This window comes from Aythya marila, assembly GCF_965140915.1.
Source record: "Aythya marila genome assembly, chromosome: 9".
NCBI classification, from domain to species: domain Eukaryota; kingdom Metazoa; phylum Chordata; class Aves; order Anseriformes; family Anatidae; genus Aythya; species Aythya marila.
In genome coordinates, this window is record NC_139050.1 from 24,472,434 (window position 1) to 24,498,923 (window position 26,490).

A 26,490-nucleotide genomic window follows, 5' to 3' on the forward strand; every position below is an offset into this window, starting at 1 on the left:
GCATCCAAGAACGTGGCAAATGGGAGACCTGGAAAAGCTCTATGACTCACTTGCAGAAGTTGGGCAGTCCTTATGTGGATCCTAACATCTCATACCTTTGTTTTATTCCACTGAAAACACAGTGAAAGGTTTCAGAATAAGTCAATTAAACTGTTCTGCTGATAGCGGTAATTATGTGCGCAAAGAAGCAGATCACACAAATCTACTAAACTGAGTTTATATTCTTCTGTCAGCGGTCAGGGGTCTTGGTGGTAAAGCAGTGTTTCGACACAAACAGCAGCGATGGGAGTTTCTCAGCAGTGAGCTCAAAGCACTTCTCTGCTCTAAATCCCCGCCAGCTCTTTCAGGCAGAACAGATCGTGCTCAATTGTAGGGAGTTCCCATCAGAATCATAATGGCCATCAGTCCGTGACCTTATCGACCGCTTTCACGGGGACCTGTTGATGGTTTCAATGGGACTGATGGATGATTTCCAGTTAACTTCTGCCTACTTTGTGGCCAGAACCTCGGATTTGTGGGTGTAGTGTGTTTCCTTTGTGAGGGCTGCTTGTGTGGCTAGCTTCCCAGTGAGCCTGGTAGGGAACAGAGGGTTTGTTACTGGGCATTAGCAGGCTGGAGCTGGTGTGTCCAGCATGGCTTTCTGTACGGACAGGGAGAGATAATATGTGCTTGAAGAAGGCAGGGAAAATTCATTCATTGCATGAAATTTTGGCAATGTCTCTGCCTTCTAGCAATGGTTGCACTTAACAATTAGGAAGGCTGAGAGTTCAGTTCACAGACTGGAGGCCAAGATCTCTTTGAGGTATTCGGTGTATATATAAGGGCTCCAAATACCTCCATGAAACAGACGACTTCAGTCTGGTATGCATTTTTTTTTCTCTCATTTTCCTCTGGGTTTTATATCACTGAGATACATGAGGAAAATTAAATTATATTCATAGATTAATTGAAAGGTTGAAAGTCAGGTTTTATTTTTTCAGAAGTGTTAAAAAAAAGAAGCATGTTCTGGTAGCATGCTTTCTGATATGCTTTAGTCTATACCCCTTAGGTAAGGTAGCAGTTCTTAAACACAGTGTCTAGTAGGTGTGGGTGACCTTCTCGGGCAAGTGGATTAATTGAACTGCAGCAGAGCTACCCTTCAGGAATAACATCATGTAGTCGTGAATAACATCATGTATAGTTAGGGCCTGGAATCTTATCCGGGATTTGTTGGGACTTTTTAAGGCTGTCATTTAGTTCTTAGAGGTTGGGATTACTCTAAGTGACTTAAATCAATCGCAGGGGTTTATAGTGAGGGGTTCTTACAGCCTAGCAGATGATTCTTGTTGCTGCACGAGATTTTATTTGTCTGACCAACAAATTCTAAACCAGTCCCTTAATCTTGATCTGCATTTTCCTTGATAAGACTTTTTTTGTTCATTTGTAACTTTTACCAAGCATATTCTGTCTAGCCTAAAGTTGTCATTTTAGGATTCTAGGTAATGTTGGAGTATTTTATAAAGATTTCAGCTACAAGGAATTAGAGACAAAAGGGCCAGGAAGAATGCTGTCTCTTCCATATTAAAAAAAAAAAAAGAGAGAGAGATTTTTTTTTATAAAACGTAAACAATCATGTAACTCTGTCTCAGAATCCATATGCACTTGAGAGTCTGTAAACTGTCATTGTCCAACTTCTGGAGATCAGCTTGATTAACTTTCACTTTCTTTTAATGCAGCTGTTTCTTGCTTGCATGCAGTATAAACTGATTTGGCTGCCTCTGCCAACTTGCAGAGGGATTTTTTTTATCATGCAGTGGGATTTTTTTATTTTTATTTTATTTATTTTTCTTTTTACAAACACGTAGGCCCTTTGGATTGCACGTTTTCGGCACATTCCTAAGGCTTATCACCTTAACAGTGTTACAGCTGGAATAGGTACTGGCCACTCAAAGTCTGCAGTCTCCTGGCCTGGCCTGTTTCTTGGGCAACAGAAGGTTGTACAGAGCAGTAGATACCCTGAGGTAGGAGGGTAACGTAGGGTATTGCATGAGGAAGATAGGATGTAATTTTTATTTAACTGATTAGAGTAAATCCCAATTTGTATATAAGCTTTGAGTCTAAATACAAACAAAACTGAATGAAAACACTGACCTAGAAACTTTTTTCCTGCTCCCTAAGAAAAGAAAGAAAGTGGGACTCCATGGTCAGACTTGTAAGGGGCTTTCTGCCAGGTAATCAATAACTTTGGAACTAGCTCCAGAGAGACAGAGTGCCCTCCATCCCTACAATTTTTATGGAAAGGGGCAGCAATGTGATGAAAAAACACTGAATTAGTGAACACTGTAACAAGGGGGCAGCTGTGGCATGGGCTGGTGACAGTCCATGTGGAAGAGTTGTCATCATGACCCCACTGATGGGAAGATTCAGCTGAATTCCCTTCTTAGGCAGTAACATTTGATTAGCTTTGCTCTTACTCATGGAATTAATTATTTTTACTATAATTCACTTTTTTTTTTTTTTTGTCTTATATAAGTTAGCACTTTATCTGCTTTCTCACAGACTTTTTAACCTAGTAGCTGTTGTTCAGACTAAGGGGTAAGCTCGTAGCAAATAGTGGTAAATTCAGCCTGCAAAGCTGATTTTTGGAGAACTGTTCCTGAAATGTATTAGTCAAAAAAAAAATCATAGTTTTGTTCAATTTTACCCAATGAAATAGAAATAAAAAACCAGCGCTAACCTAATTTGGAAACGAATAAATGGAGATAAATCTTGATGCAGAAAATTCAGTTTTCCTCCTAGTGTAACCTAGCACTTTTAATGGATATAACTTACCTTGCAAAGGTTTGGGTTTTTGTGTGTGTATGTGTGAGTGAATTACTGCATTGTAAGTGTATAATCAAGTTTTGTTTCTGAATTATTTTTTTTAATAGTAAAATTTAAAATTTTGTTTAGCTACTACATATATATCATGCCTTACGTGTCAAGCCTGCAATTTTCCTGCAGCAGCTAATTCGTCTCTGTGATAAGGATTCCTGGAAATTTGCTGAATCTGATGGAAATTGAGTATAATGTCTTTACAGGGTTGCATTTAATTCCTGGTTCAACTCCAGATGTTTGTGAAATTAGAGCAAATGTAAATTTAATCCTCTTGGGTGTTCTTCTGAGTTTCATCTCTTGTGGGATATTGTTCTTTTACTTCCTACTTACATTGATTATGCTACTACTTTATTTACAAAAATAAAGAAAATATTCAGCTTTAAATTGCACATTAAGCACAAATCATGAGGGAATAGACCTATTTTTTTTTTCAACCCTTATTTTATTGATAATTTTGCATTAGGTCAGCATTTAAGAGTCTGTGAAAAGTAATGAACAAAACATACATCTTTTTTATTCTGTATTTAAATAGGCTGCTAATCTCCCACTTGAAATTCCTCCAGAACTGGAGAGTCACTTTAAGCTTGAGGACAGCTTCTGGCTTCAGTACTTCATAAAAAGCAGGGAACAGTATTTTACAAATCTCAGATTTAAAGTAAGGTTAAGTTGAATCACTTCTATCTATTCCAAGCATATAGCTAAAATTTTCCCTTTCTTAATTGTGTATAAGAAGGCAATAAATTCTGTTTGAAATCCTCTATTACTCGAATGTTAAATTGAAGAACGGAAGAAAGAAGAAGGCAGAGAAAACAATTGAAATTTGGCTTTCAGAGCAACTTCTATGTGAGAACGCAATGAAAAAAATGTGTTTAATGAGTCGCATTGATATGACTATCATAAGTTGTAAATTCATGTTGGAAAAGTAAAGAAATTACAGAAATAAAGATGATATCCATGAAAATTTTGATTTGTGCTGAACTGTTACTGTACAGTTCTTAAACACACGATCCTCTTTCCAGATGAATTCTTAGTGCCAAAGATGGACCTGTTTTTATTTGAAATTGTATTCTTTCCTAGTAGGCCACAGATTGCTACGGTTTATTATTTGGAAGATGCCTTGTGAAAAAGTAGGAACTGGCAGACCGGGAAGGGATGCAGAAGATGGATCAGCAAGTTGAATGCTTCCCAATGTCACAGGGTTTTATCCTGTACACTGACACAGCCCATTGTTTTCCCGATAATGTGACTTAAACCAAAATACTCAGTTGCTTGCCAACTGTCATTTTTTTGTTGTTGTTCTTTTTTTTTTTTTTTTTTGGTTGTTTGTTTCCTGGTATGTGTCAGGTTGCAGGGGCTTCTTAGAGGAGTACCGGGGCCTTTACTGAGTGGTAGTGAAAAGCAAAAATGTATCGTTCAGTGTGTGATATTTAAATGGTCTGCTCGAATAAACTGATTTATACAAACCATTCTTTTTCTTCAGTATTAAGTCTTTAGCTTGGAAATCCTGCATTGTCAGAGAGTTGGCTGGATGCTTGTGCCTTTTTGTTTATATGCTCCAAATGAAGACAAAGCGTAATTGTACTCATTTGAATAATACTAGGAAGAGCACTGATGTCCGCCTGATGTTTATTTACTGACAGATCTACCAGAATGCTTTGTGTTTGCTTTTAGTCTGCTTTTGTTTTCAAGTTTTGTTTTTGTTTTGTTTCTTAAATTGAAGTGCAAAATAAAACACAATAAAAGTCACTTCAGGCTTCTGGAAGCGCAGGCCACTTGCACAGTAGCCAAGATGGGTGAAGTTTTTTTGTTTTTAGTGTGTGTTTAGTGCGGTGGTGTCTTAGGTTTTACTTTCTGTCTGGTTCATAGCTAACTCCACTCTCACCTGCACGCACACACTTGCCTTGATAACGTGTTTCTTTACTAAGATGGATTGGTTTTTAGTCTCTTTTTCTGCCCCCAGCTCTTTGTGCCAGGCCGGGCCCGCGCTGGTAGACCGGCCGCCTCTGCCTGTACTCAGACCCTGTCACTGCTGCTGGGTTTACTCGAGATGCTCCCGGCACCTCTGCTGATGGCTTCCATCATCCAGTTACTTCAGGGGGCACAGCTTATGGTACCAACTTCCATGAGGTCAGAGAGCCTTCCTCCACCCCTGCAAGAGGCAGCCAACTTCTGCACTTTTCCTTAAGCAGCGCCGAGCCCCGCGGTGCTCTGGAAGCTTTCCCATCAGCCGGTGACTGCTGAAGGGTCTTTGTGCTGATGACAACATTGTAGCTCCAACTAGGTTTCAAGTTCTTCTGCATAGGAGATACCTCATTCTGAGAGGTCAAACTGCCTTCTTTTTCCCCGTTCCTCTCCCTCAAGCCTGTCATAAGGGCAATGACCAACGAAAACACCTTCAGGTGCTTATTTCCACACCGTTCTTAACTCCAGATATACCTCCCTTTCTCTCCGTGTTTTCTCAATACATTCTGGGATCCTGCTGTGTAACCAGACCAGGTGTGGCCTGTCCTATAATTCATGCTCCCAAGCAGGAGGGTTGTATGTGTGTGTTATTAATGGAAACCTGAGCCCATCTGAAGTGACGGAGCATTCACGTGCACTTGGTGTGAGGTAGCCGTGTAGTGTTCATTTCAAAAAATTCTGCTCACGTTGGAAATAGCTTCTGGTGGCTTACTGGCAGATATTAGATAAAATCATTTAAAATGAGTTTTGGTTTTAAAGTAGTTAATTTGAGTTGCTGAACTATTCTGAGCCACACATTTGTTCTGCCACATGTTTCCAAGCCCTCCTTTGTCTGCTCTTTGGTCCAGTTTAAATTTGATCTTCCTGGATTTAAGCAACATCCCTCATTTGGAAAGAAAGACTTCCTCATGCTTCTGTTGAAATCATTAATAGCTTTGTTTTTTGGCTTCTGTGAATTTCCATAACAGCCCCATAATGCAAGCAGTAAGACTTCCTCAGAGAAACGCGCTCGCTGATGGTCAGATTGTACGAGCTTTTCCATTATCCTTTTGGTGTTGAGTGATTTTTCAGATCTTAAAAAAAAAAAAAAAAAAAGAAAACCCAAGGACTCTGCTGGGCTGCAGCGTGCGTACCTCTGTTTGTCAGCTTTCGGACAATGAAATAACAGCAGGCGGCTGTGTCCCCAGAGAAACGCGCGCACTTTGGAGGGGCACAAGCAAAATGAATAGGCAAAGCAAAGGTTGCATATACCAAAAGGAGAAAAAAAAACAAACAGATTTTAGCTAGTTTACAAATGTTTCTTCTGCAAGAGTTCATTTGTTTGGGCTAATCAAGGTTGTGAACAATGTAATTGTGCTTTCTGTTCTCATTTCTGTTGGTTTCTTCATCTCGTTTTGCACGTGCATTGTTAAGAGAACAAAGTAAATACCGATTCACAATAATAGCTACTCGATTTCTGTATTGAACTTTTGTTTAGGGAAGTTCCACTTAATTTCCAAATCGGGAAGAGTAGAGAAAAGCGTGGAAGCCCACTGCGGAGCCGTGCTTGCAGGAAGGTGGAATTCCGAGGGAACAGCGCTGGCCACAGGTAAGCGCTCTTAAGGAAATGAAGTGGTTTGAAAACTGAAATAACAGAAGAGAGCTCTCAAAATAAAGCCTTTTGTGTGTGTGTTTTTGTTTGTGTTTTTTTTTTTTTCATATACATAGATGATATGCCATGAAGAAGTGGAAGTGAACAAAAGTGTAATATTAAAATTTATGAAACATTAGTGCGTAATGAAATGTGTAGAGCATGAGAGCTTTACGCTATAGGATAAACCCAACAAAATGTTTTGGAAACATAACGTAATCCCTGACATATATTTAAAAGGTGTAGTCCCAGATTTCCTAGCAGATATTCTTGTTATATTGAATTTGAATGAGTAAAATGGAGTCTATTAAAGTGTTCCCATACTGTTCTAGCTTGAAATTCTCTCCCTTGTGAGAAATGGGGGGAATAGAAACAGAAAATTAGTAACAAATAAAGTGTGCCAAAATAAGTTGCAATTTTTTTAAGTCTTTGTTATCACTCGAGGTATCATAACTTATATAAATTAATTTTGTGCTGTTTGATCAATGATGTTTTAGAAGATGATTTGCTACTTTAATACAAAAGTGAGTAAAAAACATTCCTGTTTTATTGTGATGCTGTTTATTACAAGTTATCCTATTTATTTCAAAGTAAATATTTTTAATATCAATGCTTATATGCTATTGGATAGGAGGATACTTGTGTGTTTTTTTCTTGTCTGTTACATAAAAAAAAAAAAAAAAAGTTGCTAAGACCTGCACATGTCATTGGAGTTTTTTGGTCAGCAAAGTTTACTGAGGCATTATGAGCATCTTCAATGTTCTTGTGCAGCTCTTCTTTGACTCTTTGGAGTGGCACAGTCTAGTTGCTGTCTAATCATTTTCTCTATCAGGGCTGGAAGAGTGATCTCCTGGTGTCTGTATCTCTACATGTCTTTTTTTCCCCTAAATCTTTTGGTAATTAATTGCTTTTGTCACTTTCCTCAAGAAAACTTATCTTGATGTTAAGGGGAAGCTAATTATGTTTCCTGTGATAGACTTTTTGATTTCTGCTGGTGTCAGAATTTTCTGCAGCCTCCTGTTGATCTAGCACAGCTGATTTCTTTGGACAAAATCCAACTCAGTCCAGAAGTACTGAAGATAATTTTGGATTTGCTTGTTTCCAGACTCAGTCTGCATCTAAAATGGTGCTTTAAGGGACTCCGTCTGGCGTGTTCCTCTTAAATCCCAAAGGGATAGAAATATTGTTCTTTTTAAAGGCAAATTTGCCTCAGGAAGTTCTCCAAAGAAAAAGTCAAACTTGCCTTTCAATTTATTTATCTATTTATTTATTTTTGAAAGATTGCGTGACGTTTATGAGGCATAGGTGATTTCACCTCCATATCCAAATAGCGTACTCTGAGGTCAACCACTCTTCTCCTGCAACAAGAGAGTTGAGTAGAGAATCATTGGTGATACTGTATCAGTTAAAATATTCTTTATGGCTCTATTTATACAGTATCTAATGGGCACAGGATTTTTTTTTTTTTATTGTTTTTGCTACCCTTTTTAAACTATTTAAGAGGTAAAACTGCCATATATAAAAACCTGAAGTCTGGAAGTAAATTACCTTCAAAAGGAAGAATGGCATCAAGGGCCCAGGTGCACTTTTTTCCCGACCAGTTGAATCTGGGGGATTTAAATAAAGGCAAAGAGGTGTACATTTCAAATGTGATAACACCTTAGGAAATCTCTGCTTTTTTATACATACATAACTGAATTTGCTGTATAGCACATAAGAGCTTTAATAAGTAAATTAAGATTCTTGGTAGCATGTAGTTATGTTATAAAATTTAAGCCTTCCTAATTGAGCCCTCCAGTTATCTTCGGTTTCACCATTTATCAAGTGTGAAGCCTCCAGTTTAATACTTAAAATCTGCGCCTTCTCTCTTTGGACTCTTAAGAGACTCACTTAATCAGCCTCTGGGACATTGAACTGTAAATAGATGTAGACTGCTAGTGATGCTAAATAGAAAATACATAACTTAGAATACTTGAATAGGGATGGACTTTCTCTAGCCAGGAGCAGCTTCAGATAGGAAGACCATAAGGAGTTTCAGGAGAGGAAGAGGCTTGTTGATAACAGTAGAAAAGGACTGAAATATTTTTTCTTTAAAATACTATCTACGTGCGTGTTAGGAAAACTATGTAAAAACATATATTGTGTAAAGATCCAGGCTTATTTTAACTTCAGTACTTCCCAATAAATGCCATAAGTTTACAACTGCCATGATTGTTAACTTATTACTGCTTTGAAGTTGATTTCTCTGATAACTTTTCAGTTGGTGAAGATGGCCAAGTGAAAATCTGGTCTAAAAGTGGAATGCTGAGATCCACGTTAGCTCAGCAAGGTAAGTTAAATTTCTTAAAGTTCAGTTGGAACTTTGAATTTGAGGCATCTAAAAAATATTTAAATAACAGACCCAAAGCCTGGTTTGGTTAATGATCTTTAGGCCCAGATAATCTTCACTAAAATTAAAGGTAAATCGTGGCATTTTTCAGCAAATATTTTCAAAGCAGGAGTTTCTCTGTAATGAAGAATAGCTTTTTTTTTTTTTTGTCTTTTTTTTGAATATCATGTCTACTATGAATTTTTTTCAAGTGATTTTTTTTTTTTCAGGATAGAGCACAATCACCTTGTCCTACTGACATGCTAGCTACAACCTGTAGAAGTTTCTCAGTGGGCATTTGCCTTTTGTTTTGTCTTGGGCTGGATAAATTGCTAAGATATAATGAAAATGGCAAAAATATGTATTTCATTTTTATTACTGAACTGTGATTAGCAGTCATGTTATGAGTATGAAATAGTTTGTTATAGATTCCAGTTTTCCTGTTTTTTTAACATTTGCTTTTCAGCTGAAATGGTTTATATTCGATCCCTCCCTCCAAACAGTTGTTTTTATATGATAAATTTTAAGGAAAAACTGTGCAGCTTGAACTTTCAAAAAGATGATAATTTTCAAGAAAAAAAAGGTCAAATTAAATGTATTATTGCAATATTTTCAGACAACGGTTTCAGTTCCATGCTAAGGATTCTGGAGAGACTAAAGAATTAAAAAACCTCATTTTTAAATATTAAGCCACAGACTCTTACAGCAAAACTGAGGAAGAAAAAGTTACTAAGAGCATTGCAAAGATGCTTGAAAGATGCAAAATGTATATAGGTTAGTTTCTCTGCCCTTTAAAAGTGTTAACAGCCCTATTTAAGCCAGTAACTAATTTAATATATGCAAACAGTCCTACAGAAGTGAAACCATTCCTGTACTTCATTTCTTTGTTGAAATGGGGCTGTGGAGACCTAACCTTGATCTTGGCTTTGCAACTACAGTTCTATGCATAGTAGAACATTTCAGTTATTTTTAGTAAATCAATTTAAAATTACATTATTGTAAAAATACAACAGTGCAAGCTGAAAATACGTATTTATACAAATGAAGTTTGGTATTTTTGAAATGCTATTTTTTTATAATTACAATTTCTAACATTTCTGTACTATTTCAGTGCAGATACTGAGCTAGATTTTTGTTTTTCAGACTTCATACATTGAGATCATGTGACCTTTTGACATTTTTTAAGAAACCACATGCACCTGGGTTTGGGTTAAATGTCAGACCCTTATCTCTTTCTGAAACAAATTATCTAAATTCTTTCAACCTGTCGAAGGCATCTTAACCACAGGAGTGAATGTAAAATGTATTTCAATTTTGTTGAGGAAGTTCATATTCAGATGTAATATTTCTTTTCATGCTTACAATGTAAAAAGGAAAGCTAACTGAACTGTGACTTTTGGAAAAAAAACTTGAAGCACAAACTCACAAACTCATCTTTATTTTTCAGTTGGTATGTTTCAAGTTTTTTATGTATTTATATGCTTATTTGAGGTTTCATGTAGTTTCTAAACTTCTCGTTTGAAATATGCAAGTTGAATTTCCATTGATTTGTTAGGATTTTTGGTACACTGTAAGAATTGGGTCTGCTTGAAATAATTATCTATGTATTCGTGTTTTAAGATAAGGACCTATGAAGCTCCAAAGCCCTTTAAACATGATAGGATCAGATTCCCACAGACCATTCTGTAAACTGCTGACATACCTAAGGTCAGAATAGGATTCTGCAGAAATGTGTATGTTGTTTAAGAGCGTTACATTGAGTTTGAGCTAATTTTTCACTTCATTATCGATAATCTTGAGAAATGCAAGGATTACCGTTGCTAACATTCTGGTCATTCCACTCTTTGTATTAGAAATAAATTTTCAGGCTCTTATCTTTGGTTGATGGTCTACGTGCCTGTTCTATCTTTGGATTTCCATTCACTAGAAAAACATGAACATATATTTTCCCCTTTTTTTAGCTTTTTTGGAACTTATACGGAGTGCTGTGGCCGCGTGTCCTTCCGTTGTGCCAATGCACGGAGTCAAGTTTGTGTGAGCCCATGGCCTCTGCTGCATCCAGCCTTTGGCCATCGTGTGCTGCTCTCGTGGCTGTATTGCTCTTTGAGCACGAGCTCACTTTTTCACCTGTAGAGTATCTTCATCTTCTTCCTTTACCTTTCTGGTTACTGGAAGCAAATCCACAACATCTGGAATGGAAACAGTCTAAATACAAAGTGGTGTGTAGGGGACAAACTCAAAATGTATTCAAAATGACACAAAAAATGACTCAAAATGACATATAGTGCTCCAATAGAGAGACATACATTGTATGAATTAATATTTCTACTCCTGTGAAAGGGAGAAGTCTCACACAGACTTGCTGCTGTAAATACCAAAGTATCTGTGTGGCTGAAAGTGTCTGAGCGGCTGCTCCATCACTCTGGCACTCAACCTTAGCTCCTTCTCTGCTACACACATTGGCCACTGGGATGATTCACTGGGGATTAACTTCTGCAAGAAGAGCACTGAGATGTGAAGAAGCCCACCCTGTGTGCTTCATGCTGATACTCCTTCTTCGGATCATCTCTCTGTCCACCTTTTCTGCTTCTATCACATCTTATGTCACAGTACTTTGTCCTCAAGCTATTTATCACCAGTACAATTCACTGCAGTTTCTGTCCTGCTGAACTTTTCTTTGCACAGCAGTGCAATGTGTTGGCAGTCTTTTCCCAACCAAGTTCTTGTTAAGTGCAGAAGGAAATGAGTTAACTTAGCTCCTGCTGTTAAGCCCTGGAAATTGTGGTTAAGTAGTCAGCCATCATAAAAAAGTTAAACATTTGGTTTAAATCTAAAAGTCTTCTGATTGTTAAATCAGCATCAGAGCAGGACAAAAATTAGTTTATTTAGAATTTCTGTGCAGCTGGTGACAGAATTTGTCATTTTAAGCATAGATTGCTGCCAGTAGGAAAATAGCTAGTGCCAGATTTGCTTAATGCATGCTGTATGTTTCTGAGTTGACGCCTATCATGGTTGACAACAGAAATTACATCATCCTATATTTCTAAGTAACATAGAATAAATGACTTCATAAAAGCAAATGCACAAGGTACAGAAATATTCAGGAACAATGACATCACTTTCAGTTTAGGGTTTTGAGCATGTGGAAGCTCGAATCAAGTTTAGTGTGTTGAATTGACGTTGCCATAATAAAACCTTTTTCTCTTCATAGAAAACATCTGAAGGCTGAAATGGTAAGGTATTAGATGATTTTAAGGAAGTCAATATGTCAGTTCAATTACTTAGCTATCTAAATCTCAAAATATTCACATTAAGAGGTAATACCCGTCTTTTTTTTTTTTCCTTTTTTTTTTTTTTTTGGAGATGGAGCATAATTGACAGAAGTATATTTGAAAAGTTTACTGCCTAAGAGCATTTCTCAGGCATTTGGTTTTTTTTATTACCATAAATAACAGCTATACTAAAATGGTTTATTTACTCAATATTAATTCATTTGATCAATTTGATAATTAGTTATTAGCTAAAGTATGCATAAATCCCCACGAAGTGCAGATTTCTGAGAATTTAGGAGAATTGCTTTCTGTTTTCCTCTTCTAAAATTATGAAGTCATCAAATACAAATATTTAGCTTGTAACAACTGCTCTTTCTGAGATTTCTTATTTCTCAGGTAGAAATTTAGGCAATCGAACCTGTCATCAACAGCCTCATTTCTGCCAGTTAGGATGTTCAGTTGGTAGGTGAAAAACAGGCATGAAATAAGGCTTCTCTTTCCCATTTCAGAAGATACTGAAGCAAGTCTTACAAAAAGGAACAATGATCCGACAGGGACCTACTACCCAGTCCCTCTCCTTGCACTTTTATATGCAGTTTCCATGTCTTGTACTGTTGAGGCTGTGCTGAAACTTGCTGCTCATTGCTACAGGGTTTTTTCTGTGATAGAAACAAATGTTTGGACATGCTCTACTCAATATTTTACTTCTATTTGCAAGGAATCAAGTAGGGTAATACTTTGATTCTTCTTGAGGGGAGACTAATCCTGTCAAGTACTACGGAAAATATTTGCATAGTTGGCAAGTCTTTTTTTTTTTTTTTTTTTCCTGGATGCTTTTTCAGTGCAATTTTTCACTTTCTTCTATTTTCAAAACAGGTCATTTAAAAACTGTAACATAACATGTCTGTAAAACAGAACAGTCAGTTTGATTCCAGATTTGCCATTGTGGAGCTTTCCATCTGAAAAAAAAATAATAATAATAAAAATTATTTGGGAAAAATCTGTGAAGTCTGCAGGCCACTCTTTCTAGTTTTGTCTTTTTTCATTTGATTTTGTAAACTGCTTGTATGTGCAATGCTTGTTTGTTTTATAAGTGCAGCAAACCAAAAAAAAACAAAAGTGTTACGTTAGAGGATTCTTTATGGATCCTGGGCATCTTAAAAAATATTTTTGGTGCAATACAGAACTACCTATAGCAGTAATAATTCTGTATACATTTTTCTGTAACCCAGATGTAGCGTTGGAAAAGTCATCAATTATTTATATATTTTTGTAAGTGTAGGTGATTTGTTCAGAGGTCATTTTAGAGTGGTCCCACTGAACGTGGTAGGAGTTCATTCTCTTGATTGGATTTGCCAGGACTTCACTCCATGTATTTTTGTTTCCTTGAGGAGTGTGGGAAGGTTGTGCAGTGTGAGCTGAAGGTCTTCAGAGCTGGTTTTCTGGGTTGTGTCTATGTTACTGCTGCTCTAAAACATGAAGTGAACCAGTAAATGTGGCTGTGAGTGCAGACAGACACATGTGGAGGACAAATGGTTGCCTGTAGGCTGGCTCTCCTACTCCTGAATCTTTGATGTGTGATTTGAAGTAACCAGTTTGAAGTGGCTGTTGCAGTTTCTGCATAATTTGATCAGTTAAGTCATAAGAAATGTTTTCTTTGTGTCTACAGGAACACCGGTGTACTCAGTAGCCTGGGGACCTGATTCTGAAAAGGTTCTCTATACTTCAGGAAAGCAGCTGATTATTAAACCTCTCCAACCAAATGTTAAAGTTTTACAGGTATCATTAATACATTAAGGTCTCACTTCCCATGTGAAAACTCTTTTCAGTTATCTATAGCTTTGCCAAACATTAAAAGTTTGTGCTAAAATTTTCCAGGCAGCATGCACGTGGCTCTTTTTTTCTCTCCACCTCCTATTTCAACTAAAACTTCCTTTTTTGAGAGAAAGGAGATTATTTACAAAAAGGGAAATGCTTAATCACGTGCCTGAAGAATATCCACAATAGATATTGTCAAATAATTTTTAGTTTACAGAAATGAACAAAGAGGAAGCAGAGAGATGCAGAAGCCTTTCCATTTGTTAGAAAAAAAAGCTGAAAGATACAGCAGCAGTCCTCTGGAACGTTCTCTTCGTGCAGATTGTTAGGCTTTCATTCGGCCTTGTTCCAGGCTGTCTTTAATTTATTCTTCTGCAGAAGAGAATAAGCCCGTGCATTTGTATTGTTGAAAACCTTGATCTACACTGGAGTGTGTGAATGCTACTAAATGATGATTAATGATAAGTATTAAACATAGAAAATCTCAGACTTGCTGCAATTATGTTTTTGTTTTGTTTTTCTGTTTCAGTGGAAAGCTCACGATGGCCTTATTTTAAAAACTGACTGGAACTCAGTCAATGAACTTATTCTTTCTGCAGGTGAAGATTGTAAATACAAGGTGTGTACTGGTTAACTTTTTAAGGGAAACTAAATTATCAAAATCATATTTTTAGGCATTCTGAAATTTTCTAATTTTAATAACACCGAGAACCTTAAAATTAAATGAGAAACCTTTCAGTTTTCAAGGAAAACTTGAAACTTATTTTAAGTCTCACTCTGTCTAGTAGCATAAAATTAGAAGTGTGTCTGAAAAGGTAAACTAGAATAAAAATTAGTAAAACGCAATTGAAACAAACTCCTACAGGCAAATATGTAGAACTATAAAAATGAGTACTTGGAATAATGTAACCTATGACGTATTTGACATATCTAAAAGGGGTAATGACAAAATTAGAGGAGATAAACCCACTGCAAATGACTTGATGCTATTAATTGACTTCCTGGTGTTCTAGTGGTTACATTCAGTGAGAAAATCTGTTTGGTCTACAAATTTGAGGAGTACCTTGCATTTTTGGAAGCAAGTGCAAATAAAATAAACATTGTTATTATGTTACAGACTTACAGTAAAGTACAGGAAACAAAATTATTTCAAAATATTTTATATAGAGAACAATGTAGTATAGCAGCAAAGTCAAGTCCATTGCATTAAACTAACCAGTATTGATTAAGAACAGCCTTTAGTGAAAGATGAACTATAATATGATGTGTGATTTTTTTTTCCAGTTACACAAAAATACGCTAAAGTAACTTGGAGACTGTATTTCTGTAACTTTTGTAATCATGAGGGGAAATGAGAGCTCTAGAATAAGTAAAGGTGCACTCAAAGTGTGCTCATATACATTTTTATTTTTTTTTTTTTTGAGGTATGGGACAGTTATGGACATCTACTGTACAGCTCACAGCCCCATGAATATCCTATAACATCCATTGCCTGGTCTGGGGATGGAGAATTATTTGCTGTGGGGTCTTTTCATACTTTACGTCTATGTGATAAAACTGGGGTAAGTAATAATGCCGAGAAACGGCAAATGTAGAACTGTGCAAATTTATTGATAATACTGTAAATATTCCTTGTGATATACTTCTCGATCTGCCTAGCTGCACATCTAAATATGTTCTGGTAGGTAAAAATTCTTTAAATAATTTAAAGATTTAAAGAAAGATTTAAAGAAAGATTTAAATAAATCTTTCAGGGCATTACACTTTTTTCGTTTTTGTTTGCTTGTTTCTTTGTTTGCTTGCTTAAAAAAAAAAATCCTTTAAAACTGTACAAATTTATAAGCATATCCTGTAAGACTATAATGAAATGCTCTTAACTGAAAAAAAGCAAGTAGTGTATGACAATAAACTATCTTAAAAAGGGAGATAAAAGAACAATGTCCATGCAGAAAAAATGCAAGAGTAAAATTTCCTATGCATATATTATTTAGCTTATTTTTCCTTAAAATATTCCAAGAGTTGACGGGCACATTTTGTAAGATCACAAAATGCAATTGTCAGACATTAGAAATAATAAGGCTAAGGCCATAGTAAAAGAAGAGCTAAGAGAACATTCATGCTTTTGTTTCTGATGTAGGAACGGGGCATAATTATTCTAGCTAAGACATGGTTTAATCCTCTCATCTGAGCTTCTCTATTACTCCCTAAGTGTAGAATAATTCTAGCAGAAGAAAGACGCACCTAAAGGAGATACCTCTCATTTTGTCGTCGTCGTTTGCTTTTATTTTTTGACTTGTAGCTTTACTCCAAGTTTGCTGTTGCTGACCTAGTATTTTTTTTTCTTCCAACTTGGTCTCCAATTAAAATTAATGTGGTTTCATCTGCCTTCGCTGGTATTCTAAAAAAGTTAGCCCAAAGCACAGATTGACCTGATTGTCTCTGTGGATTTCCTGTGGTTCTGCATCTTTTTGTTCAGGCTCGAATTGCATCAAACCTTGCCGGTTTGGGACTTTCATTGACCCATTCTCTACCTCTTTACTTGTTGCATTCATTGCCGTTTTGCTCAGGTTGGGAAAGCAGCGTTTGCTGTGGTGTCTGGGGGCATCCTCAGTACCTTGGGTTTTTCCCTACTGTGAACTGGGACGGCACGTTTCAGGTAGCTTTACATTCAGAAGAATAGCCTATAAAAATTGTGTGAGGAGAGGCATGCAGGGTACGATCTCTGAGTCTTCATATTTCACTTTCTGTACTGATTCTGATTTTGGTAATCTTCCCTGAAAAAAATAAATGTAATTGAGGCCTTTAAATTTGAAGTGGGGATTGCTTCAATTTTCTGTGCCTTTCCCTCTTGCTGTGAGAAATTCCTCATGCTACTTAATCTGTATAAGTAAAATTTGTGTGTAGTTGTCTTGAAGGAAAAGAAAACACCTCACATGCAATTTTGTTTTGGAAAGCATTACTCTGCAGATTTTTTTATAGTCTGCTTTATTTAGATATGTGAATTTTTCAGATATGTGTGTTAAGGAGATTTTTTTTATTACCCATGTGTTACAAACACACTAGAAAGTTCAGAAGAGTAAAGTTGAGTTGGAGCTTTATTAACTTGTGCAAATGAGAACAGGTACCTTTCACAAAGGTTTAAAAAAAAATACTGAATAAAAGATATAGAAGTAAAAAATATATTTCCTGTCTCTTTTTGGTATGTGTTTTGAGAACAAATATACTGTGAGAAGTTTCCTTTTATCACCTCGCATTTCATGTGGATTATAAAAAGAGAAAATGCACATTAACCAATGCAAACATTATTTGTTACAGCAGATTACAATTTCCATCTTGTAATTTTTTTCATCATTGAAACTATTATTTTAAAAGCAGATATATCTTACTGTTAGATTTCTCTGCCTTTGTTTTGTTCAGAATTAAATACTGCATCTCTCTGAATAAAATGGATAAATAGTCTGTGCGTGCAATCACAATGATTGTGTGGTCACCACTCAGTTCTCAGATGGTGGGACATTCAGATAGCTGCTCACAGTCTATATCGCCAGTGGGGACATCATTTCTTCTCCCTGGCATCCTTCTGGTTGGGTTAATGTTAGGCGTGGAGAGTGTGTCATTGTCTTTTTGATTGCCCCCAAACTTTTTTTCCTAGGCAAAGTGGATAAGAGGATTTTCCTCCATTTAGTTACATTTCCTCCATGTAACTCCATTTAAAATGTAATTAAAGCAGTAACCTGCTCTGTTGCCTTTCCATCTCCCTATATAAATATGTCATTGTAGAAGTGTTTATACACATCTAGCATATTTTACAGCCAAATAAGTTGTATTAATACCGGTATAATTACATCTGTGTTGGACTACGTTATGTAATACAGTGCTTTCAACAACCAGACTAGCCATTACCACCAGTATTCTTCCTCCAAGAGCAATCTAAACCATGCTCGCTTCTTCCACAACCGCTTTCTGCCTCCCTTCTGAGTACTGGGATTACGGAGCTATATTAGCAAACGCTAAACTGAAATAAATATGCTCTTGTGTGGGTGATGCCAACAATTTAAATAACATTTTGCACTCAGTATAGATTTCAGTTTAATGTGGCAAAGACTGATGTTCTGGAAAAGGAAGACAAATACTAGATATTTTTTTCTGCCATCTTGTAGGCTGTTTTGTATAGCTTTTGTTTCTGATCCCCAGGGCATTACTGTTTTTCTTGCTAGCCATTATATAATCTAATTTATTGTAAGTACAGTTGAAACTCCTGCTAACTGAAAATGAGCAATTTTCTAAGCAGTATATAGTAATAAGTCTGCTTGTGGACTTCTTTTTTTAAAAAAAAATGTAGGTAAGTTTATTTTTTCTTAAAATTAAGGGCTCTTTACCTGGTTTATTACTCAACCCTCAAAGAAATAAAGGCATGTACAGTAGCTAGTGCCAGATGTTTTTCTCTATTTAGCAGCTAGCAATGATAAATTATTATCTTCAAAAGTCGTGATTTTTAATGAAAGTTTCTTTCCTGACATTAAATGTAAATAGTTACTGAAGAACTAGCTTTGCTAGTATTGAGGGAAAAGGAAGAATGATTCACATACCACCAGAGTGATGGAGTTTGAAGAGAACCAGACCTGGCTTTTACTGGTCAACATAGACATTTTTATTATGTCTGATGTAATGGAGCTATATTGGCAAATTGCTCCTTAGGGAGCCATCAGGCGATATATATATCATTAACTCTTCTGTAGCATATGTGTTCAGTTTTGGGACATAATTAAATTAAATTCTGTTAGCGTATGTTCTTTTCTCCTTCTTCTCTTTTTCTTCCTGGATACTTTGTTCTGGCAGCTGTATGTTAAGAAAGAAAAGTAAAAATGTAACAGTAACTCTTAGAAAAGTTTTATTTCTTCATTTAAAAATCACCTTTGCTCTTGATAGCTTTATTTATCTAAAATAAATTATTATGGCTACCGTACAGAATAACAAACAAAGTATATTTACTGTTGGAATGTGTTTTCTGCCCTGGTGTCTGTGATCATTAATCCTGTAGAGGCTACTAAGATTAATTTTGCCTCTACTAAGATTAATTTTAAGGCATAAATATTGAAATGTAATGCTGGATGTGTTGATAGATAGACTTGAACCCTCCTGGTGTTCACAGCTTTTCCAAATCTAATCACTTGGATGAAGGGTAATGCTTAAAAAGTTCATTTATGTAAGCTATTTCCTGTGGCTCTGCGTGCTTCCCTTGACATTACTGATCAGGTCAAAATATTTACACAGCAAGAGATGGTAAGAATGACTGAAATTCACTGATTTCCTCCTTCTCCACTCCACTCCCACATAAGTGCCTTAGAAAATGGACCCTACCCATCTGCTCCTAAGACAGGTTGTGTCGTGAGTGCTTTGGAGAGTAGAAGAACAATATAAAAACCACAGTAATAAAATTTAGGGAACGTTGCCTAATATCTGTAGAAAATAAAGGAAAAAGATCTGCAAGTGTAACAGCTATTCCCCACCCCATTTAAAGCAAGTGGAAGTACAGTGCTAGGGCTCAAAGTATTAGGCTCTGTTGTTACATGGTTCTTTTCAGTTTTCTCTGAAGAAGACAAATATAATGAGAGTTGATTGCGTTATTTGATATCCAGGGCTGGTTATATGTTAGTTAGCGGTGTTCTTTTTTCCTTATTTTTTAAACTATCGATAAATGAGGGGGGAAAAAAAAATCTAAGGATTTAAACACTACAGTGTAGCAGATATCTACAGAGAAGCCTTAAAAATAATTTAAGTTTTTCTCTTTAAAACCGTGATTTCCATTCAGGACAGTGTGATGTGTGACTAGTGTAAAATTAACATTATAATATGTCCTTTATATTACCATTATATATTAGACTAATATAAAAAAGATGGCAAGATTTTGAAAGTGGCTGTATACGATGCATGTTTTCATGCTATTCAGAATTGTCCTAAACTACAGCACTATGGAAATCACAGCAAATCTGTTTCCTATAGAGTTACAATGAGCTTTGATCCCATTACATCTAGTCTTGCTTCACACAGATATGCATTTGGCGTTGTAGCAAAATAAGGTTTTTGTGTATTTTTTTCTTCTGTGCTGTCTCCATTTCAACTACCTTTATTAACAATCAAGATTCTGAATTCTTTGTAGCTCAATAAAATAAAATAAAAAATTGCAGATGGGTTTCCCATGGAGTTATGTTGCTGACCAATTCTTTCCAAGCTGACATATTTTAATTTATTAGAATTGGCTAATGTGACTTCTGGAAGAAAATGAAAACATGTGGATCATCTATGGAAGTAATAATCTATATAAAGAATTACATCAATGTTTCATTTTCTAAGGTTAAGAATTTATATGGGACAGTTTGTCATCCTATTTTTAGTTCTTCTGGGGTCCAATAATTACGAGAGCGTGCTTGGATTTCAGGAGAATTTTTGGAAAGCAGCATAATACCTCCCCCAGAGGTACTGGCTTAGTTGTTTTTTTTGATAATTAACTTTAATTACCGGAGCTAAGTTCAACAAATGTTTGAGAAGGCAACAGGAACCCTTCTTAGTCCACGCATTGAGGAAAGTTTCTCCTTCCCAGGTAGTAAGTTGCTCTATATTCACCCGTAGCTCTGGATTCCTTACCACCAGCAATGCATAATGTCTGTGGCCTGTAGCATCTTCTGTGGATGCTGGTGTGGTGGGAGTTGGAAGGCTGATAAGGGTGGTTTTTTATACAATAAGCCTTGTTTTATACTCAGTAAAATAAGGGTGGAGTCGTATAGAGACTTACGCATCCTACAAGCTAGGTCTGTATGTGTATGAATATTCAGGTGCTTCTAAAGCATCCAAGTATGGATTTGCTTTGGATAATTGATTTTATAATCTTGTAATATTTTATGTGTCTTCTGTTAAATGAGAAAATTAATAGGCATTTTCTGAAGTGAAGCTTCCAAAACATCAATTGCCAGCCTTAACAGGCATGCAGACTACAATTAGTTTTGAGATATCAGCTACCAATGCACTAATGTGAATTCCCCAGCAAGGCACAAGCCAGACTGGTCCTTCACTTTAAAACGAGCAAGTAAAAGTTCTCATTTAGCAGGAGCTGAGCCCTTGTGCAAGTGTCAGCCTGGTCGGGCTGCGCGGGGCCAAGAGCGTGCGGTTCCTCTTGGTCTCTTCTGCTCTATGAATCCCGGAATGGTCTGCAAGGGAGCTCGCGTGTTTTCTTTTTGTAAACAAAGGCGAAATTAGCAAAGATGAAGCCAGCTGATGAGGTATGTTGTGCAGGGTGACTTGATGGGGAGGCTCGGCAGTATCAGCTTTAGCTCAGCCTGTGTCAGCGCTCCCTGCACCAAGCTCTGCACACTTGTAAAGAGACCCTGAACAGAGACCAGCCAGGAACAACGAACCATCCATGCTTGACATTAGTATTGTTTTTATCATTTAAAATATAACAAAATGCTCTTTCTTCATTACGTTTCTTTTCAATGTGTTTAAGCTGCGATATTATGTGGATAACCATTCTTAACTTACTGCACTCAGTCCAGAAATAATAATGAACTCGATCCTTTATATTGAGTCTTGATCTATCAATATTATGTGTTTGAAAGGCTGTCCTTGTTCCTCTGAATTTGCTCATTAAAATTGACCCACGTCTCAAGAGGCTACTCCGTTTCCATTTCTGGAAGTCAGACAATGTTCAATGGCTGCAGTGCTTCGTCTACTTTTACTACATTGTGTAATCAGAAGAGGGAAGCATAAGTTACTGCTTATAGATATTCATTTAATATAATGAAACTTCTATAACTACTGGTTTTGTTCTTGAGGTAGTTCATTGAATTCAATAAAGAATTAATTATGACACAGGAGAAGTATAAGCCAAAGAGTAATACCACAGGATAATATTGCAGCATTTCGGACAATGTTGGAAGAACATTTGTACAGTCATTCATACAGTCATAGCCATACCCTGATTTTTTTTTAACCCAGTGTTTGGAGGAGATGCATAACAATTTGTAGAAATTGTGTCTATATTGCAAAAGCAGAGATAATTTATCTTTTTTTATTGTAGCTTTTTGTGTGCATGATGTATCAGACATCTTCAGGGAGGATGAATCACAGCAGTGCTCTGAATTGTATCAGGTGCTTTCTGAAAGGAATAGGAAATAAAATTTTCTAACTGTTTTATGTATTTTTTAAATGCATATATTTTAGGTTGTAATCTGGAAACATGTTACTAAGTGTTTGAAATACCTGAAAGAAAAGCAGACTTTTGTTTTGAAAAAAAAAGTAATTTGAGGACTGTATTCTCTTTCAGAGGTGCAGTCTATCTGCTCTGCATAAAAAAGTAGCCCTAAAGCCAGATGCTTCAAGCTCCATGATGCGGTTCTTAGCTGATGGCTTGAAGCCTTCACCTGACGTAAAAGGCCTTAGAAAAAAATCCTGTCTGCCTGAGAAGATCCTAATACCCAGCTTTGAAATAGCACTTTTTCACGCTCTTTTCAGACCACATCTGGCCAGCTGTGAAAAATGTCTCAGATGTAGGAGGACATGTAGAGCAGTCTGAGCGTGCTTGTTGCAATCATTGGCCCTGCAACTCAAGAGCTTTTGCTCATTTCCCATGTGAGGATGTCAGACAAAAATTAAAGATATGCTTTTAATTACTATGGAGTGTCTCATACAGCACTCATCCTGTTGAGACAGGAGAGTAAGTTACAGACTTTTCTCAAAAAAAAAAAAAAAAAAAAAAAAGGAGAAAGGAGAAAAAAGAAGAAGAAAGTAATTACCTTCCCCAACTGTAGATTATACAGGCAGTGAATGGTGTGTCTGAGCCAAGAGGCATGGAAGCTGAAACCTTAAAATTGAGTGCTTGAAATTGGAAAGTCAGTCAGTGCTGACATTGTCTTTCACTCACCCTCGTGTGCCTCGGCGCTAAAAGAGCTGTAACTCAGTAAGTCATCTCAGAGGGTACACTGCACATCGTTAGCACAACTGGGAGCTTGAATTCCATCCCGTTGTGTTTCCTTGCTATTGAAAGTTGCTCTGACACCTTTATTTTAGTGCGATTTTTGTGATTTCATTTTGTATAAATCATACAAAGACTTTGTGTGAAGGACTTCATATTTCTTTGGTCTTATGGGTACTGCAAAAGAAATCAGAGCATGAAATGTGTTAGAGACATTAGGTGAGTATTTTCTTCCAGCTGTCTCCCCTTTGGTGTAATATCATGTATCTGAAAGTCACGAGAATCCAGTGTCTACATTTAACTTCGATCACATGTTTGTTCTTAATGATTTGATTCTTAAGTTTTCAAATGTGTTTGAATATTCAGGTAGTTCTTCAAGAGCTAAATGCTATTAAAAATATTCTATTGTACAGTTCTGAAAGGGCTATAGTTGAGATTTGCTTCTCCTTTTAAACTCTGGTTTAAATTCTTCCTCGAAGCCCATAAAAAGGCTGTTTCATTTTTGTCACCCACTTTCAGGGAAATGCTTGTTCTCAGGTTTGGGCTGACTTGTTCGGACTGCGTTTCTGAGATGCAAGAAGGAGAAGATGGGTGTCTTGGTCTGATAATTCTTCTAGTTTTTGACAAGAATGGATTGCTAAGGATCCACCTAAATTTAGAGGAGTCTTGCACATTAAGCTGAGGGAATTTAAGATGAAAGGTTTTCACTGGAGAAAATGTAAATATGGGAAAGGAATAAAATTAAGCTTAGCAGGAGTGGCCGCCACTGCAGCATAAACTGAATGCACACACTTAGGACTGTAGCCTACTGTACCAGCGTACTTGTTCCTAAGTGTGCTTCCTTGATTTTTATGTAGCCATCATCTAGGTTTATGGATGGCTGGGTACGCTTTAAATATACTGTGTCTGGTTAACTTTTACCTAATGTACATCAGGCGCTGTGATATTCTTCATTCCTGCCATACCTGATGGTTTTCTTTTTTGTGTCCCCGCTTTTCCAGTAATCCAATTTAAGAATCTAATCTCTGGTTTGCTTGTTAAAGTTGTGATAAAAAAAAAGTTCTGACATTGATACATTTCTTTAAAAAATGCGAGTAACTCTATTTATTACAATCAATTATTTCCCCAAAAAAGTGCAAAAAAGGTTAAGAATTGTTTTCTCTTTTTCTGCAAGTGGTCCTATGCTTTAGAGAAGCCCAACACTGGCAGCATATTTAATATTGCTTGGTCTGTTGACGGCACTCAGCTAGCTGGAGCATGTGGCAATGGACACGTCATCTTTGCCCACGTTGTGGAGCAGCGCTGGGAGTGGAAGAACTTTGAAATAACATTGATTAAGAGGAGAACCATGCAGGTAATCCTAGCAATGCAGAACTGTACATCCCGAGTCATTGCTTTCTAAGGCTTTTCTCAATACAAGATTTGAATTTTTAATTGTTGAACAACAAATATTATTGATTATCCATTTTTTCCACGAACACATCACTGAAAATGTTAAGATCATCAAATGGCCAGAGTTAGCAAATAACATAAATAATTATCTCTTGTACAGCAGATCGGATCTCTGTAAGCTAAACCATATTGCCAGATGAGCCAGAAGTACTTTATCTTCCAGAATAAAATAAAGCCCATTTGAAGAACGTGTGAAATTAGCTGTGGGAGGCAGCTTATGAGAGATAATTTCAAGTGTAATGAAAATGTTTATGCAGAAAACAATACAAATACATGGGCCAAAACCAAAGCATGGTATTATTTCAATAGTGTTACAGTAACTGTCAGCAAAGATGAAGCTGCATGACCAAGTGTAGACAATACAGAGGAACTTTCTTTGCCTTACCTGCATTCATGGGTTGCTGGAGGGACTGATGCACCTCGTAACAGCTGATCCTTTAGGTAGGTGTGCTGTGCCCGTGTCGTTAGTGAAGCTATGATGAATGTTGCTGTCTCAGCGGGTTTCCAGATCCATTTGCTTGCTGGCTGTCGCTGCTTATCTGCTCCAGATGCTGTGTTACAGCCTAGATCCAGATCTTCCAAAGGTACAGAACTCTGTCATGTATCATATAACACACATCAGGTACCCGCTGGGTGCTTCCAGCCCCTGAGTGCTGAGCCATAGGCACCGAGCTCCGGGGGAGCTGCCAAGTCTCAGCGCTGCTGGAAGCCAGCAGGCCCTACATGTGGTTTCTGGAGCTTAAGCTCAGGATCCTTCCTTTGAAAAATGTTGGCCTGGATCCACATTTAGGTTACCAAATATCTGGGAATTAATACAAAAATATGAATTTTACCTTCTAACTTGTCTTCTGTGTTCCCAGACACTGACTCACAACATTTGCTCTGTGGACAGTGGGGTAATATAAGATTTCCATCTTACAAATTTTCCAAATTACACATTTGATATTAGACACCAGGCCAATATTTTCAATATCAAATTCAAGTTCCTAAATTCCTAATTAGGCCCTTAAATGTTTTTTGGTCTCGATTCTTTCATGTTGACTATGTAATTGGGAAAAGTTGTAACAACAGGAATGCTGTATAACAATTGTGTCTAGTGGGTGGGATAATATGAGTCAGTGTCTGGGAACACAGAAGACAAATTAGCAGGTAAAAATTCATATTTCTTCTTTCATTCCCAGACATCGACTCGTAACAGATGGGCTCTGTTAATAACTCCAGGGAGTTTGAATATGCAAACAACCGAGGAAGGATAGCTAACCCTGATCCAAGATTTTATTTTATTTTATTTTATTTTATTTTATTTTATTTTATTTTATTTTATTTTATTTTATTTTATTTTATTTTATTTTATTTTATTTTATTTTATTTTATTTTATTTTATTTTATTTTATTTTATTTTATTATTTCTATATATTTATGTACATTGTATTTATTTACAATGTACATTTACTTACAAAAACTCTCTAGATGCATTCTTTTGTCCTTATTATTACAATGGCAAAGTTAATTAGGGACACATCACTGCAGTAAACACAAAAATTAATATGCCTTTGGAAATTGTTCTAGACTTCCATAATAATTGAGTTCAATCCTCATTTTGCAATTGGTTGAAGAATGGAAGAAATCAAGGAGAAATTACCACCCTAGTAGATTTCATGCAGCTACAGTCTAAAGACGTCTTTGAGCTCAAAAGTCTGTGTTGATTACAGGCAAACTGTGATTTTCTTGTAACATTGTCATCTGAGCAAATTTTCACAGAAACGACACAGCCTACTTAGCAAGGTCATATCCTAAATTTCTCTTTAGTATGTTAAATAGCCAGAACTGTTTAGTAACTAGGCAGTATATCTTTATCAAAACCTTGGTTATTGCTAAGTGTTCAGATGGGATCATGATGGGATCACTGAAGTATTTATTACATTTCAAATTGTTTAACCAGCTGAACAGTGAGTGTTAAAATGGGAACTTTCAGACATCCTTGATCACTGATGCTTTTATCAGCTCCATGTATTATATTTTGCTTATACCTTCTGTGTTCCAATTAAGCATTAATTGTTTGTTTCTTTCTTTTAAGGAAGTCCATCCTGAGTAACTTTTATTCCTTAAGCATTCCTGCTGTTGTACTTTTTATGTTTTTAACAATTGACTCTTGGAGTACCGA

The 26,490-nt window shown here is 36.5% G+C and overlaps 1 protein-coding gene across 1 annotated transcript in view; it reads left to right on the top strand.

Annotated features, from left to right (window-relative positions):
* Positions 1-26,490, top strand: part of IFT80 (intraflagellar transport 80) — a 46,523-nt gene that overhangs the window by 3,978 nt on the left and 16,055 nt on the right. The window contains exons 4-9 of the mRNA XM_082767053.1: positions 6,296-6,406; positions 8,709-8,777; positions 13,758-13,867; positions 14,436-14,525; positions 15,331-15,468; positions 24,049-24,228. Coding sequence (XP_082623179.1) covers positions 6,296-6,406; positions 8,709-8,777; positions 13,758-13,867; positions 14,436-14,525; positions 15,331-15,468; positions 24,049-24,228 — 698 coding nt within the window. The remainder of the gene's footprint in view (positions 1-6,295; positions 6,407-8,708; positions 8,778-13,757; positions 13,868-14,435; positions 14,526-15,330; positions 15,469-24,048; positions 24,229-26,490) is intronic.